At 40.0% G+C, this 17,621-nt stretch overlaps 1 protein-coding gene across 2 annotated transcripts in view; it reads right to left on the bottom strand.

Moving 5' to 3' along the window:
• The window catches only part of NUDCD1 (NudC domain containing 1), a 93,181-nt gene that overhangs the window by 57,472 nt on the left and 18,088 nt on the right, over positions 1 to 17,621 (bottom strand). The window contains exon 3 of one of the 2 annotated variants that reach the window (XM_005896975.3): positions 4,811 to 4,996. The exons of the other annotated variant lie outside the window; for it this stretch is intronic. Coding sequence (XP_005897037.2) covers positions 4,811 to 4,996 — 186 coding nt within the window. The remainder of the gene's footprint in view (positions 1 to 4,810; positions 4,997 to 17,621) is intronic. 2 annotated transcript variants of the gene reach the window in all.

Genomic DNA, 17,621 nt, shown 5'->3' on the forward strand with positions numbered 1-17,621 from the left:
ATATTATATATAAAATAATATATATTAATATATTAATCATATCTCTAATTTATTTATGCCTTCTTCTTCCTAGTTTCTGAATACTGTTTGTATATGTGTGTGTATCTTTCTTTTCTATAGTTTTTTGTTTGCTTCGTTTTGTTTGTTTTCTGGAAATTTACAAAGGTAAGAGTCAAAGGAACTGGAGAACAAATCATGAAAACTTTCTTACTGTTCAAAAACAAAAGATCTCATTTCATCTAAAAAGATAATTCCACTAACTGTTAAATATTGAAATTTCTTCTAAAAAAAAAAAAAGGCAAATCAAAGCATCATGGAAAGATGTACAAAATCTTATCAAATTCTTCTTACAACACATAATCTAAAAGACTACTGTATCTTTGTTAAATATCGAACAGGAAAGGTTTTCAGACTGATTTCTAAACGAGTTTTTCAAATAAATGAAAAAATAAATAGTTTGAATACAAATCTAACTGAAACACAAGAATTCGCTCTTTTTTTCTTTTTAAACCTATATCTGGAATCCCCTCCTGTGGGCTGCTACCTGAAAGCCTTATTAAAAAAAGGGTGCCTTACCCCAATGCTCACAGCAGCAGTACTTAAAAGAGCAAAGACATGGAAGTAATCTAAATGTCTATGGACAGATGAATGAATACAGATGTGGTATACATACAAAGGAATACTATTCGGCCGTAAAAAAAGAATAAATAATGCCATCTGCAGCAACACGGACAGACCTAGAGATTATCCAACTTCAGTGAAATAAGTCAGACAGAGAAAGACAAATATCACACAATATCACTTATATGTGAAATCTAAAATATGATACAAATTAACTTATTGACAAAACAGGAAAAAACTCAGAAAACAATAGACACATTTTTGGTTAAGTGGGTTTTGCTTCTGTTTGGGGACAAGAAGAAATAAAAGGGTAGGAAGAAAAAAAAGGTAAGTTTTGCCAAGTACAAGTAGCCAGATTACTGTTTCCTCCCCCTCTTTCTCTCTCACGTGAGGGAGACCAGAGGAGACCACGTCAGGACTTTTAAAAATTCTTACGTTGACGTTTCCAGTCCCCTGAACAAGCCTGGAAAATCAACTGTGAAACTGTTGATATATAGCACTCCCATCATGTTAGAGGCCAAACATCCCCTGCCTTCTTTCATTTCTCTTTCTACATTTCAGTCATCACCACCACGCTTGCTGGGCCCCTTATGCCCTACCATGCCCCCATCACTTCCACCTTTAGCCTCCTCTCTTACACCAATTCCCTCAAAATCCCAAAACTCAGTTATTTCTCTCAAAGTGACCACTATCCCACAATATCCCTTCCACTTCAATTAATGCCCTGGTCCCATAATTTCCCCACTGTCCCTATACCCCCAGAGAGGACTGACTTCATTATGACAGTATATATACTGAAGAGGATATGGAGTAAATTTAAATTTTTAATTTATTAAAAAAAAATCTTACTGAAGGACTTATATGGGCCAAGGAGATATACATAGCAAAAACCAAATGAATTATAAACCCATATGAATTTTCTTCTGATGGACTACGTGGTATTATTTTTAATCCGAAGGTGAAGAGGGTCATTGTGTTTCTTATACCAATAGAATCCCCATAGCTTGATAACAGATCCATTCTCATTTATATCTCTCCTGTCCATCATTCCCCAAATTCTTTTCAACTGTTTCAGGTAGCTGGGTGCTATATACAACATATCCTCAGTAAAAAAAAAGAAAAGAAAAAATTATTGGAGGCAGGAACAGAATATGTCACAATGTCCAATTAATATTTAAAACTGTGACTGACTGCAAAGGTCTCCTATAAACACGCTGTTGTTCTGGTATTTCATTGTGTTTTTTGTTTAACTTTTCGAACACACTGCAATTAGGTAGAGCAGCATTTGGTTAACAATAAGAAAGGTAAACCACTAAGGCCTTGTTGTTTTTCTCAAATAATTAAAGCCCAGTGTTTACAGGCACCTGTTGGTCTGATAAAAATGTTTTATAAGATGTAAAATATTAAATTCTATCCCTTTAGCTACCTAGAACTAAAGGCCACCTGCTGAAATTTAGAAGGCAGCAATATCACGTTGTACTTTATTACCACAACTCAGTGTCACTTTGTCTACTTTCAAAACCTGTGGCTCCGGAGAAACTAATTTCATATTTATTATTTCTAAAATGCAAACCTGCCCCTCAGATTTAAGTCTGTGACATTGTTTAAAAAAAACTGAAATAAAAATGGCATCTTGGAGATTGGTAGATAATTAGTTATAAATCAAATCCCTTATGATTACACAGTGGAAGTGACAAATAGATTTAAGGGACTAGATCTGATAGACAGAGTGCCTGAAGAACTATGGACAGAGGTTCGTGACACTGTACGGGAGACAGGGATCAAGATCATCCCCAAGAAAAAGAAATGCAAAAAAGAAAATGGTTGTCTGGGGAGGCCTTACAAATAGCTGAGAAAAGAAGAGAAGCTAAAGGCAAAGGAGAAAAGGAAAGATATAACCACTTGAATGCAGAGTTCCAAAGAATAGCAAGGAGAGATAAGAAAGCCTTCTTCAGTGATCAGTGCAAAAAAATAGAGGAAAACAATAGAATGGGAAAGACTAGAGATCTCTTCAAGAAAATGAGAGATACCAAGGGAACATTTCATGCAAAGATGGGCACAAAAAAGGACAGAAATGGTATGGACCTAACAGAAGCAGAAGATATTAAGAAGAGATGGCAAGAATACACAGAAGAAGTATACAAAAACGATCTTCATGACCCAGATAACCACGATGGTGTGATCACTCACCAGGAGCCAGACATCCTGGAATGTGAAGTCAAGTGGGCCTTAGGAAGCATCACTAAGAACAAAGCTACTGGAGGTGATGGAATTCCAGTTGAGCTATTTGAAATCCTAAAAGATGATGCTGTGAAAGTGCTGCACTCAATATGCCAGCAAATTTGGAAAACTCAGCAGTGGCCACAGGACTGGAAAAGGTCAGTTTTCATTCCAATCCCAAAGAAAGGCAGTGCCAAACAATGCTCAAACTACCACACAATTGCACTCATCTCACACGCTAGTAATGCTCAAAATTCTCCAAGCCAGGCTTCAGCAATATGTGAACCGTGAACTGTCAGATATTCAAGCTGGTTTTAGAAAAGGCAGAGGAACCAGAGATCAAATTGCCAACATCTGTTGGATCATCGAAAAAGCAAGAGAATACCAGAAAAACATCTACTTCTGCTTTATTGACTATGCCAAAGCCTTTGACTGTGTGGATCACAATAACAAGAGATAGGAATACCAGACCACATGACCTGCCTCCTGAGAAAGCTGTATGCAGGTCAAAATGCAACAGTTAGAACTGGACATGGAACAACAGACTGGTTCCAAATCAGGAAAGCAGTATGTCAAGGCTGTATATTGTCAGCCTGCTTATTTCACTTTTATGCATTATACATCACGAGAAATGCCAGGCTGGATGAAGCAGAAGCTGGAATCAAAATTGCCGGGAGAAATATCAATAACCACACATATGCAGATGACACCACCCTTATGGCAGAAAGTCAAGAAGAACTAAAGAGCCTCTTGATGAAAGTGAAAGGGGAGAGTGAAAAAGTTGGCGTACAACTCAACATTGAGAAAACTAAGATCATGGCAACCGGTCCCATCACTTCATGGCAAAAAGACGGAGAAACAATGGAAACAGTGAGAGACTTTACTTTTGGGGGCTTCAAAATCACTGCAGATGGTGACTGCAGCCATGAAATTAAAAGACGCTTGTTCCTTGGAAGAAAAGCTATGGCTAACCTAGACATCATAGTAAAAAGCAGAGACATTACTTTGCCAACAAAGGTCCGTCTGGTCAAAGCTATGGTTTTTCCAGTAGTCACGTATGGATGTGAGAGTTGGACTATAAAGAAAGCTGAGTGCCAAAGAATCGATGCTTTTGAACTGTGGTGTTGGAGAAGACTCCTGAGAGTCCCTTGGACTGCAAGGAGATCCAAGCTGTACATCCTAAAGGAAATCAGTCCCGAATATTCACTGGAAGGACTGATGCTGAAGCTAAAACTCCAATACTTTGGCCACCTGACACAAAGCACCGACTCCCTGAAAAGACCCTGATGCTGGGAAAGACTGAAGGCAGGAGGAGATGGGCACGACAGAGGATGAGATGGCTGGATGGCATCACTGACTCTTTGGACATGAGTTTGAGTAAGCTCCGGAGTTGGTAATGGACAGAGAAGCCTGGCGTGCTGCAGTCCATGGGGTCGCAGTCAGACACGACTGAGAGACTGAACTGATGCTATGGTATATTTTTCTAAATAGGGAATATTCTGGTTAAGTTACTATTTGACTAGTTTAAACATATCAGACAGCCAAGTGGTGCAGTAGAAGCATGCTAGGCTCATAAATATATTTGAGAATAAAACATGAGGAAAGGAGAAAAGACATGACAATGTAATTCTCTGGCCAACTCTTTACAAAAAAGAAGGTAGCAAGGTCAATGCTTAAGGTACTGCTTTACACTTGAAAAGAACTCAATTGGTATTTGCTGAAAAACAAATGCAATTCTTGACAACTGCACTCACCCCAGATCAAAACAAGAATAGCTAATATATCAGTTTCACAAAAGGTAAACATTTTATTTAAAAGATATCCGAAACACTATATATTATAAAAATCAAGAGGTCACATGTAAACCATCCCTAAAAAGGTGTTATTTCAAAATCATTAAGATCTAATTTGCATATACTTTCCAGACTCAGCATTAAGTCTCAAGAAAAAAAAAAAAAAAAAAACTCACCTCCCATTTTTCAGAAACACTATTTCCACGTTCACCTGTTCCAATAAGATACAGTCTTCCAGTCCCATCTGACAAGGTAACCCAGGTAGAAGACGTGAAATGGATGGATGCACAAAGGCGATTGTCACATGCTGTCAAATCTGTAGGAAGTCGAAACACCTCTCGTGGTTTTCCTAAGGCAGTATCCTAAACAGAAGCCGAACATTATGAATGAATCCCTCCCTCTCCTTGACACAAACACACACAGAATAAAAACATCAGCAGTGCACTGGTTACTCTCCTCTTCCCCAAGTCCCTGCTTGAGTATAAGCTATCCCACTGGCTGACACAGAAGTGACGGTAAGTGACTTCTTAGGTTAGGTCACACAAGACTGTGCATCTTGTATCTTGCTCTTTCTCTTCAACTGCACGTGACAGACCCATGTGAGGAGGCACTCAGGGCTCCTGACAACCACCAGCAGCCCGTGAGTGAAGTTCGGAAGTGTACCCTTCAGCTCTAGTCAGGCTTTCGGACCACTGCAGTTGTGGCTGACATCTTGGCTACATTCTCTTGAGAAATCTTGAGAGGGAACTACCTAGCTAAGCCATTCTGATTTCTCACTGAAACTGTGAGATGACAAACGTTGACTGTTTCAAGTTACTAAGTTCTGAAGTACTTTATTACACAGCAATTGATAACTAATGCAATGCAGTAATCTAGTCTTCATTCTTAAGTTTAAAATTAACGATCAGTATTTTTAACCAATTGGAAAACCACATCATGCTCTAAATTCCTACACAGACATCTCTGTGGTATGAAAATGCTATGTTATGCTATTAACAACTTGCATTTTTGTTAACATATTTTTTTTGTATATACATATATCCTTATAAATATAGTGTCTCATGCTTCATGCTCAGTCGTGTCTGACTCTCTGTGACCCCACGGGATTGTGGCCCTCCAGGCTCCTGTCTCCATGGGATTTTCTCAGGCAAGAATACTGGAGTAGCTTGCTATTTCCTCCTCCAAGTGATCTTCCCGACCCAGAGATCCAATCTGTATCTCTTGCATATTTCCTGCATTGGCAGGTGGATTCTTTACTACTGAACCATCTGGAAGCCCGTAATATAAAGTAGTAAGATGCATTACATTATTAAAATGTTTTACAAGAAAATATATAAAAAAGGGCTACAACTCAGAAAATAAACTTCCCCTCATACACCAAACTATTCAATTCAATTTTTATTGTTGTTTTAGTTTTTAGTTAACAGGTTTACCTGCAGTACAGAAATAATCCTTGATTGATATATTTCAGGGCTTGTCTGGTGGCTCAGTCGGTAAAGAATCTGCCTGCAATGTGGGAGACCTGTATTCAATCCCTGGGTTGGGAAGATCCCCTGGAGAAAGGAAAGGCTACCCACTCCAGTATTCCAGCCTGGAGAATTCCATGGACTGTATAGTCCATAGGATCACAAAAAGTTGGACATGACTGAGCGACTTTCACTTTTCATGTATTTCATTCCCTGCTCCTAGAACTGCATAGATTAATATATATATACGTACACTAAGCGCGGCAGCGGCTGCGACCGGCGCACTAAGCGCAGCCAAGAGGAGCTACCCCACGTCCGAGGTCAGGGGCAGAAGCCGGGAGGACCCCAAACCCAAAGGGTGGCGGCCAAGAGGAGTGACCCCACGTCCGAGGTCGGGGCAGCGGCCGAAAGTGCCAGGCTGCAACGGCGCAGGAACAGCCAAGAAGAGCTACCCAAGTCCGAGGTCGGGGGCAGCGGCCGAGAGAAGCTACCCCGCGTCCGAGGTCAGGGGCGGCGGCTGAGAGGAGATACCCCGCGAATGAGATCAGGGGCGGCGGCCGGAAGGAGCTGCCCCACGCCCCAGCGCCCGAGGCCAGGGGTGGCGGCCCGGAGGACCAACCCCACGTCCAAGGAGCAGTGGTTGCGCGGGCGCAGGAGGGCCTAGAGGAGCTATCCCACGTTGAAGGTCATGAAGGACGGCAGTGAGGAGATACCCCTTGTCCAAGGTAAGGAGCAGTGGCTGCGCTTTGCTGGAGCAGCCATGAAGAGATACCCTACGCCCAAGGTAAGAGAAACCCAAGTAAGATGGTAGTGTTGCAACAGGGCATCAGAGGGCAGACACACTGAAACCATACTCACAGAAAACTAGTCAATCTAATCACACCAGGACCACAGCCTTGTCTAACTCAATGAAACTAAGCCATGCCCGTGGGGCAACCCAAGACGGGCAGCTCATGGTGGAGAGAACTGACAGAATGTGGTCCACTGGAGAAGGGAATGGCAAGCCACTTCAGTATTCTTGCCTTGAGAACCCCATGAACTGTATGAAAAGGCAAAATGATAGGATACTGAAAGAGGAACTCCCCAGGTCAGTACGTGCCCAATATGCTACTGGAGATCAGTGGAGAAATAACTCCAGAAAGAATGAAGGTATGGAGACAAAGCAAAAACAATACCCAGCTGTGGATGTGACTGGTGATAGAAGCAAGGTCCGATGCTGTAAAGAGCAATAGTGCATAAGAACCTGGAATGTCAGGTCCATGAATCAAGGCAAATTGGAAGTGGTCAAACAAGAGATGACAAGAGTGAATGTCGACATTCTAGGAATCAGCGAACTGAAATGGACTGGAATGGGTGAATTTAACTCAGATGACCATTATATCTACTACTGCGGGCAGGAATCCCTCAGAGGAAATGGAGTAGCCATCATGGTCAACAAGAGAGTCTGAAATGCAGTACTTGGATGCAATCTCAAAAACGACAGAATGATCTCTGTTCGTTTCCAAGGCAAACCATTCAATATCACAGTAATCCAAGCCTATGCCCCAACCAGTAACACTGAAGAAGCTGAAGTTGAATGGTTCTATGAAGACCTACAAGACTTTTTAGAACACCCAAAAAAGATGTCCTTTTCATTATAGGGGACTGGAATGCAAAAGTAGATAGTCAAGAAACACCTGGAGTAACAAGCAAATTTGGCCTTGGAATACGGAATGAAGCAGGACAAAGACTAATAGAGTTTTGCCAAGAAAATGCACTGGTCATAGCAAACACCCTCTTCCAACAACACAAGAGAAGACTCTACACATGGCCATCACCAGATGGTCAACACCGAAATCAGACTGATTGTATTCTTCGTGAGCCAAAGATGGAGAAGCTCTATACAGTCAGCAAAAACAAGACCAGGAGCTGACTGTGGCTCAGATCATGCACTCCTTATTACCAAATCCAGACTTAAATAGAAGAAAGTAGGAAAAACCACTACACCATTCAGGTATGACCTACATCATATCCCTTATGATTATACAGTGGAAGTGAGAAATAGATTTAAGGGCCTAGATCTGATAGACAAAGTGCCTGATGAACTATGGAATGAGGTTCGTGACACTGTACAGGAGACAGGGATCAAGACCATCCCCATGGAAAAGAAATGCAAAAGAGCAAAATGGCTGTCTGGGGAGGGCTTACAAATAGCTGTAAAAAGAAGAGAAGCAAAAAGCAAAGGAGAAGAGGAAAGATAAAAGCATCTGAATGCACAGTTCCAAAGAATAGCAAGAAGAGATAAGAAAGCCTTCCTCAGTGAACAATGCAAAGAAATAGAGGAAAACAAGAGAATGGGAAAGACTAGAGATCTCTTCAAGAAAATTAGAGATACCAAGGGAACATTTCATGCAAAGATGGGCTCGATAAAGGACAGAAATGGTATGGACATAACAGAAGCAGAAGATATTAAGAAGAGATGGCAAGAATACACAGATCATCAGATCAGTCACTCAGTCGTGTCTGACTCTTTGCGACCCCATGAATCGCAGCATGCCAGGCCTCCCTGTCCATCACCAACTCCCGGAGTTGACTCAAGTCCATCGAGTCAGTGATGCCACCCAGCCATCTCATCCTTTGTCATCCCCTTCTCCTCCTGCCCCCAATCCCTCCCAGCATCAGAGTCTTTTCCAATGAGTCAACTCTTCACATGAGGTGGCCAAAGACTGGAGTTTCAGCTTCAGCATCATTCCTTCCAAAGAAATCCCAGGGCTGATCTCCTTCAGAATGGACTGGTTGGATCTCCTTGCAGTCCAAGGGACTCTCAAGAGTCTTCTCCAACACCACAGTTCAAAAGCATCAATTCTTCGGTGCTCAGCCTTCTTCACAGTCCAACTCTCACATCCATACATGACCACTGGAAAAACCACAGCCTTGACTAGACGGACCTTTGTTGGCAAAGTACTGTCTCTGCTTTTGAATATGCTATCTAGGTTGGTCATAACTTTCCTTCCAAGGAGTAAGTGTCTTTTAATTTCATGGATGCAGTCACCATCTGCAGTGATTTTGGAGCCCAGAAAAATAAAGTCTGACACTGTTTCCACTGTTTCCCCATCTATTTCCCATGAAGTAGTGGGACTGGATGCCATGATCTTCATTTTCTGAATGTTGAGCTTTAAGCTCCCAAAAGCTCCCAAAAGAAAACTGCCTTTCTTTGGGATTGGAAAGAATACACAGAAGAACTGTACAAAAAAGATCTTCACAACTCAGATAAGCACGATGGTGTGATCACTGACCTAGAGCCAGACATCCTGGAATGTGAAGTCAAGTGGGCCTTAGGAAGCATCACTACGAACAAAGCTAGTGGAGGTGATGGAATTCCAGTTGAGATATTCCAAATCCTGAAAGATGATGCTGTTAAAGTGCTGCACTTAATACGCCAGCAAATTTAGAAAACTCAGCAGTGGCCACACGACTGGAAAAGGTCAGTTTTCATTCCAATCCCAAAGAAAGGCAATGCCAAAGAATGTTCAAACTACTGCACAATTGCACTCATCTCACATGCTAGTAAAGTAATGCTCAAAATTCTCCAAGCCAGGCTTCAGCAATATGTGAACCATGAACTTCCTGATGTTCAAGCTGGTTTTAGAAAAGGCAGAGGAACCAGAGATCAAATTGCCAATATCCGCTGGATCATGGAAAAAGCAAGAGAGTTCCAGAAAAACATCTATTTCTGCTTTATTGACTATGCCAAAGCCTTTGAATGTGTGGATCACAATAAACTGTGGAAAATTCTGAAAGAGATGGGAATACCAGACCACCTGACCTGCCTCTTGAGAAATCTGTATGCAGGTCAGGAAGCAACAGTTAGAACAGGACATGGAACAACAGACTGGTTCCAAATAGGAAAAGGAGTACATCAAGGCTGTATATTGTCACCCTGCTTATTTAACTTATATGCAGAGTACATCATAAGAAATGCTGGATTGGAAGAAACACAAGCTGGAATCAAGATTGCCGGGAGAAATATCAATAACCTCAGATATGCAGATGACACCACCCTTATGGCAGAAAGTGAAGAGGAACTCAAAAACCTCTTGATGAAAGTGAAAGTGGAGAGTGAAAAAGTTGGCTTAAAGCTCAACATTCAGAAAACGAAGATCATGGCATCTGGTCCCATCACTTTATGGGAAATAGATGGGGAAACAGTGGAAACAGTGTCAGACTTTATTTTTTTGGGCTCCAAAATCACTGCAGATGGTGACTGCAGCCATGAAATTAAAAGACACTTACTCCTTGGAAGGAAAGTTATGACCAACCTAGATAGCATATTCAAAAGCAGAGACAGTACTTTGCCAAAAAGGTCCGTCTAGTCAAGGGTATGGTTTTTCCAGTGGTCATGTATGGATGTGAGAGTTGGACTGTGAAGAAGGCTGAGCGCCGAAGAATTGATGCTTTTGAACTGTGGTGTTGGAGAAGACTCTTGAGAGTCCCTTGGACTGCAAGGAGATCCAACCAGTCCATTCTGAAGGAGATCAGCCCTGGGATTTCTTTGGAGGGAATGATGCTGAAGCTGAAACTCCAGTCTTTGGCCACCTCATGTGAAGAGTTGACTCATTGGAAAAGACTCTGATGCTGGGAGGGATTGGGGGCAGGAGGAGAAGGGGACGACAGTGGATGAGATGGCTGGATGGCATCACTGACTCGATGGACGTGAGTCTGAGTGAACCCTGGGAGTTGGTGATGGACAGGGAGGCCTGGGGTGCTCCGATTCATGGGGTCACAAAGAGTTGGACACGACTGAGCAACTGAACTGACACTAAAAAAGATTTAATTAATTAAACTATGTCCTTATTATCCTCAAGTTCTTTAGTGACCCATTGTTTCTTTCTAAAGTACGCAATTTTGTTTTCTTTAAAAGGGCACCTTTCCTTCTTTTTGTAGTCATATTTTACTGATTTATATAATACTGCATTAAATAATGAAAATGCATCAACAAACACAGTTGACAAGTTTTCAGAATGAGAAAATCTGATTATTACTGATGTAAAACTCAGCTAGCACAAACAGAATTATAACAGTAGAGACCTGAGCAGCCTATAAGCAATACATATCAAGCTTACCATGGTCTTCAGTCAGTATGTTATTAAAAGAGAACAGAGACTATCAGTCAATCCAGTCAGTTAAGTGAAAGAAGAGAAATTTTACTGCAAGCTAATGCCTGTGTAGGCATTTAGAACATGAGGGTGAATTTCCCATTATTGTGAAAGAAATGGACTAGTCAACAAATAATAGTGGAACATTAGGGAATTTTTGGAAAAAAAAAAAACATACAAAACATTCCTTATTCCAGATATATCAATAATCTCAATGTTTTAATAGAAAAGTAAAGTAACTTTGTTAGAAGATTGTTTTAATAATCTCAGGGTGGAGAAAGCCTTCTTATGAGTAAATAAAAGACATACAGGAGGTAAGAAGACAAATACTTGCCACAAATATAACACAGTACTGCTGCTGCTGCTAAGTCACTTCAGTCGTGTCAGACTCTGTGCGACCCCACAGACGGTAGCCCACCAGGCTCTGCCATCCCTGGGATTCTCCAGGCAAGAACACTGGAGTGGGTTGCCATTTCCTTCTCCAATCATGAAAGGGAAAAGTGAAAGTAAAGTCGCTCAGTCGTGTCTGACTCTTTGCGACCCCATGGACTGCAGCCCACCAGGCTCCTCTGTCCATGGGATTTTCCAGGCAAGAGTACTGGAGTGGGTGGCCATTGCCTTCTCCAACACAGTACTAATAACATACAAAATACCTTTAAAACTCAACAAGAATGACAAGGTTATCATTTTTTTTCATAGTAAAAAAATATGAACAGGAAAACTATGGTTTAAAAAAAAAAGGCCAAAATATTCAAACTCACTAGTAAAAAAAAAAAATATGATTAAAATAATGATACCTCCATTAGCCACGGGGAAAAAAAAAATCTTAGACCGTTAATGTCTATTCTTGGCTAAGGTGCCCTGTTGGCAGGAACAGAAGTATAGGACTTTCGCACTGATTATAAATCACGTTTTATGATGTGTTATAGACCCTTTAGTGGGCCTCCCAGGTGGCTCAGCGGTGCAGAATCTGCCTGCCCATGGAGGAGACGCGGGTTGGGAAGATCTACCTATCCCTGGGCTGGGAAGATCTCCAGAGAAGAGACTGGCTACCCACTCCAGTATTCTTGCCTGGAGAATCCCATAGACAGAGGAGCCTGGCAGGCTACAGTCCATGGGGTTGCAAATGAGTCGGACATGACTTAGTGACTACACACAACAAAGACAATTCCACTTCTAGAATACTTGCACGTGTACAGTAAGATCCACATAACAAGAATGTTTATTTTAATGATGCAAATGACAAAATGTGCTAATAAAAACTAAGATACAATCTAGTCGTTTATCAATAGTGAGGAAGAGAATAGCAGCACCCGACAGCCCAACGCTAGGCTGGTAGTATTAGCGAGGACTTGGCTTTGCTATGAGCTAGTGACACTAACAGCCATATTCTCCTGATAAACAAACAATTTCACAGAACATCAACATCAGACTAGGACACTGTGTGACCTCTGTCATTATGACCAAACAAGAGAAAAACAGCATCACGCCATAATGGTAACTGAATACATATAAAATATGAATGTTCTCAAAGCCACAAATAGGATCCTAATCCATGCCAATATTACTTATCACAGCTTAAGCCTTGGTCCAGTCTTCCCTCCTTTTGGACAAGACTTACTAAGAAATCCATCATGGAATTATCCAGTTTCCTAACAGTAGCCAACCCAGAGCAAAGCCCCAGTTTCTAAAATCCTCTCCCCAAACCATCTAATACAAGCCTAATCCTACAATGTCCTTTCTACCATCCTCTTACTGAGACATCCTGTGGTTCCCCGTTATACACATCCCTCCTCTGCTTCACAAATAAATCCAATGTGCTCAAATATAAACGTGTACCTGGCATCTCTGTCTGGAGAGCACAGGCAGATGAATGGTTAACTGGCATAACTATCCTTTGGAATACCAAATAACTTAGTTATACTAAAGTAGATTTAATTCTTTAAATATTTTTTAATGTGGACCATTTTTAAAGTCTTTGTTGAATTTGTTATACTATTGCTTCTGTTTTATGTTTTTTGTCTGTGAGGCATGTGGGATCTTGGCTCCCTGACCAGGGATTGAAAACCTGCACCCCCTTCACTGGAAGGCAGAGTCTTAACTACCAGACCACCAAGTCCCCTGAAGTAGATTTATAACACATTAAAAAGATCTCCAAGATAATGACTGAAAAAAAAATGCAGATGCAGAAAACATATAAATCCATATATGTTGGAACAAACAGTGTGATATGACAGCACAGAGTAAGCTACAGACAGACTGGGCTATTCCAGTGTTTAGCATTAGAAGAAAACGAGACCTGGTGGTAAAGGAGACTGGTGGTCAAGGGGAAATTTCCATTACTGCTTCAATACATTGCTTGACTTTTTTTAAAAAACATTGAATAATTTACATGTGATATACATAATTAAAAGATATGAATAAGTTAAAATAAAGTGCAACTTTTTCCTCAAAACAGTTGTTTCAAAGCAAAGTTTCTAGTGGTCTCCCCCACTACATGCCCTTCACAACATCTAAGCTAGGGAACCATTGTTAGGAAGCGATTATTCTTCATTTCATACTCCATCCTAAAGATGGCTTTAAGCCATTTTCTTTTAAATACAAGGCTTCATATAACTGAGACTGCTAGGCAACTGATTATCGGATGTGAATGTCAAAGTCACTCAGTCGTGTCTAACTCTCTGCGACCCCATGGACTATGATTACCAGATAAATGAGTGCAACATCCAATAGAATGATTAAGATATTCAAGTATATAAATGTGAAGCCAAAAATAATTGAATTAAAAATGCAAAAGAAAACACACAGTTATCTCGAAGCTAAATGATCGTTTATGTGAAAGAACCTAAAATGTTCCTGATTTTTGAAACCTAGTTTTCAGAATACATTTTAATTTTAAATGGACTGTAGGCAACAAAATATTTTCTTCTGCGTTAATAAATCAAATTAGAGTACTAAATTATTTCTGAATATCCTCCATTAACAGTTTTACAGTGTCTTAATAATAAAGTTTTATGTAATTAGCATCTATAATGTCCTGGTCCCAACCAATCATTTTCTTCTTCCAGTCAAAAAAAAGTTAACATTACTATATTTAAAGCTGTTGACAATCATTCTGAGATAACATTACACAGCTAAATTGTGAAAGAATTAAAATTTCAATGATAAATGAAGTACTTCTTGAATGATAATAATGTACAGTATTGTATTAAATAAGTGCTTTGACTTTTGCCATCTCATTTAATTATTTCCAAATCTTATGAAGTTGAAATTATCCCACTTGAAAAAGATAAAAAGCCCTGCTCAAAAAAATTAAATAATTTGCCTATAACTCCACTGCTAGAAATGGCAGGGCCAATATTCAAATCTTGGTTGACTGCACTCCAAAAATTGGTCTTTCCTATATTCCACACTTCCTGTGGAGAAGAAATCAATTCTCAAGTTTTTCTAAACAAATGATACGTCAGAAGTGAATGCAATTTATAAAGTAACACCTCCCCAAAAAAAAAAACCCTCTAGTATGAACGAAACTTCTATATTCAGTTTTTCTTTTAGGCTAATACATTATACAGTATTTTAATTAGATTCCTGAGTCAATAAAACATATTACAAAAATATCACTGTCCACATATTGTGTACAAATGACACTCTAAAAAACGGCAAATTAGTACTAATACATGAACTACATATTTATAAAAACATCTTAAAACAGTTGCAGATCTTAATTACAGCTACAAGAAGACAAGCTCTGAACTAACAGAGCTTTTTTCTAATACATGTACATTTACAGAAAACACTACTGAAGTTTAAAAAAAAAGTCCAACTAAACAAAGATGCCATTTACTATTAGACACTGATATTTAAAAACTTGCCCTTTTAAAAGGGAGTGATCTTTTTCTGGAGAAAGACTTTTATCACTAATAACTATTTGGAAGGAAAAAAAGTCTTCCTATATCCTTCATCTTTCCCCCACTTTTTAGCTAGAATTTCAAGGAAAGGTGTTTTAAATTAATTGTAATTTGATTAAGTAATGTCTTTATGTACCACAAAGCTTTCAATAATGTATTAAGCACACACAGTTCCAAGAACTCCACCTCTCATTTTTTTTTAACCAGATAAATCACCAGCTCCCTGCTAGTAAACTCAACTGTAGAACATAAGCTGGACTCAGGTCTAGATAAAAATATACTGGTAAATAACTGAGCTGGACTAGCAAGCAGCTGTAACCAGTAACTCCGAGACACAGCCTCACAAGTGCATGCTTCAGATGGAACCAGTAACTCTCCTCTGGATCTTTACATGCAATTTAAAGAGGCATCACAAGATGATGTTCTTTATTAGCAAAAACATGAGTTTTTCAGATAAAAGACATTAGGACAGAATTAATCCCCTAAATATTAAGAAACAGAACACAGTACTTTAAAATAAGCCCTGATATGATAAAATGACAATATAATAAAGAATCAAATTTTAAACACTGTTCTTTTTTTTTTTTTTTTGCTTTTCTAAGGAACTGGAATTTTCCTACTTCCTAAGTGAACTTCCTTTCAACTGACATTTTTCTGAAATTAAGGACTGTAAACCACAAGTTGGCTCAGTGGCTTGTGGCTGAGATTCCCAGGTGGCTCAGTGGTAAAGAATCCGCCTGCCAATGCAGGAGACGCAGGAGAAGCAGGTTCGATCCTTAGGTTGGGAAGATCCCCTGGAGAAGGAAACGGCAACCCACTCCAGTATTCTTGCCTGGAGAATCCATGGACACAGGAGCCTGGCAGGCTGGAGTCTGACACGACTGTGCGACTGAACACATACACCTCACAAATTAAGCTGATTCGGACCTTATCAATACAATGCCTCTATAAACCTGTGTTGCCCTGCTGCCACCTGCTGGCTCCCGACAAAATCTAAAGGTTAAACAACTTGTGGATTTCCTTTCTTAGGCCCTACAGCCTTCATTCACTGTGACCACAATAATGTTTAGCCCAAATTAACAAGGATGGTCATTTTTGTAAATCAGCCGCAAATAAAAACCTCCTTGAGATTTGTGCATGTGTGCCTTTGACTAAAAAAAAAAAAAAAATTGGACAATAAAAGTTATGTAAGAACTGTTTTCACTTAAAAAAAAAAGCCAATGTATAACCACAGCAGCCAATACTTCCACCTGCTCCCAATATAGTTCAAAGAGCAAGCTGATTTCCTTTGTTGCTGATCAAAAAAATATTAGTGCGGTATTCTGTACCACTGGTGCTGCTGCTGTTGCTAAGTCGCTTCAGTCGTGTCCGACTCTGTGCGACCCCATAGACGGCAGCCCACCAGGCTCCCCCGTCCCTGGGATTCTCCAGGCAAGAACACTGGAGTGGGTTGCCATTTCCTTCTCCAATGCATGAAAGTGAAAAGTGAAAGTGAAGTCGCTCAGCCTGACCATGCATAGTAGTAAACTATTTCCTCCTCCGTACTATTTCTACATCTTATCCTCACTTCCATGGTAACAGGTAATTCAATAAATGTTTGTTGAAGAGAAATAAATATTTCTTATTCAGTAATACTATCTCAACAAACGAGACTCACACTTTTACCTGAAGAAGAAATAATAGATAATATCAAAAGTGTAAAGCCAGCAAGCTTTAAGGAACTGTTATCCATTTTATAAACATACTGATTAAGCCTTCTGTTGGCTGCTAGGATTATAAAAATATGACACACAGCCTAGATCAAGGGTTGGCAAGTTATACTCCGTAAGCCTAAAAATTAGCCTGTTGTCTTTGTAAATGAAGTTTTATTGGAATGCAGCCACACTCACTGTTTACATATTGTGAATTGCCATTTTCACAACTACTATAGCAAGACTGAGCAGCTGTGACTTAAGACAGTCTGGTCCATAAACCCTGCAACATTTACTATCTAGCCCTATGCAGAAAAACTCACAGTCCATGCAGATCTGAGACTAATGGTTTGAATATCCTGGAGGAGGAAATAGAGGACCTCAGGTAAGCTTCCTAGATGAAACAGTTAGCTGAAACTTAAGTGAAGACTGTGAGGCAGCCCGAGACAGAAATCAGAGAGAAGATAAAGAAAGGGCTGGAGGCAGAGGGATACAGGGCAGGTTTTAGTTACATGGTATTGTTAGAATGCAGTGTACAAAGTGGTGAAAGACAAAGCTGGAGAAAAGGGCATAATAGGCTACAGTTGCCAAGGTGAAGAGTTTGTATTTTTTAAACAAATATATCACTTTATGCTTATACTGGCCAGAAAAATAAAAATCAAACACACACACACAAATCCACCTCTGGAAGAATATATCAAGAAACTAGTAAAAAAGAAATAATAGAGGGAAAGGACAGATAAAACTGGGGTCAGAAAGACTTTACTAAATATCTTTTTAAATTTGT

The sequence above is a fragment of the Bos mutus genome, chromosome 14 (assembly GCF_027580195.1).
Source record: "Bos mutus isolate GX-2022 chromosome 14, NWIPB_WYAK_1.1, whole genome shotgun sequence".
Classification (NCBI taxonomy): domain Eukaryota; kingdom Metazoa; phylum Chordata; class Mammalia; order Artiodactyla; family Bovidae; genus Bos; species Bos mutus.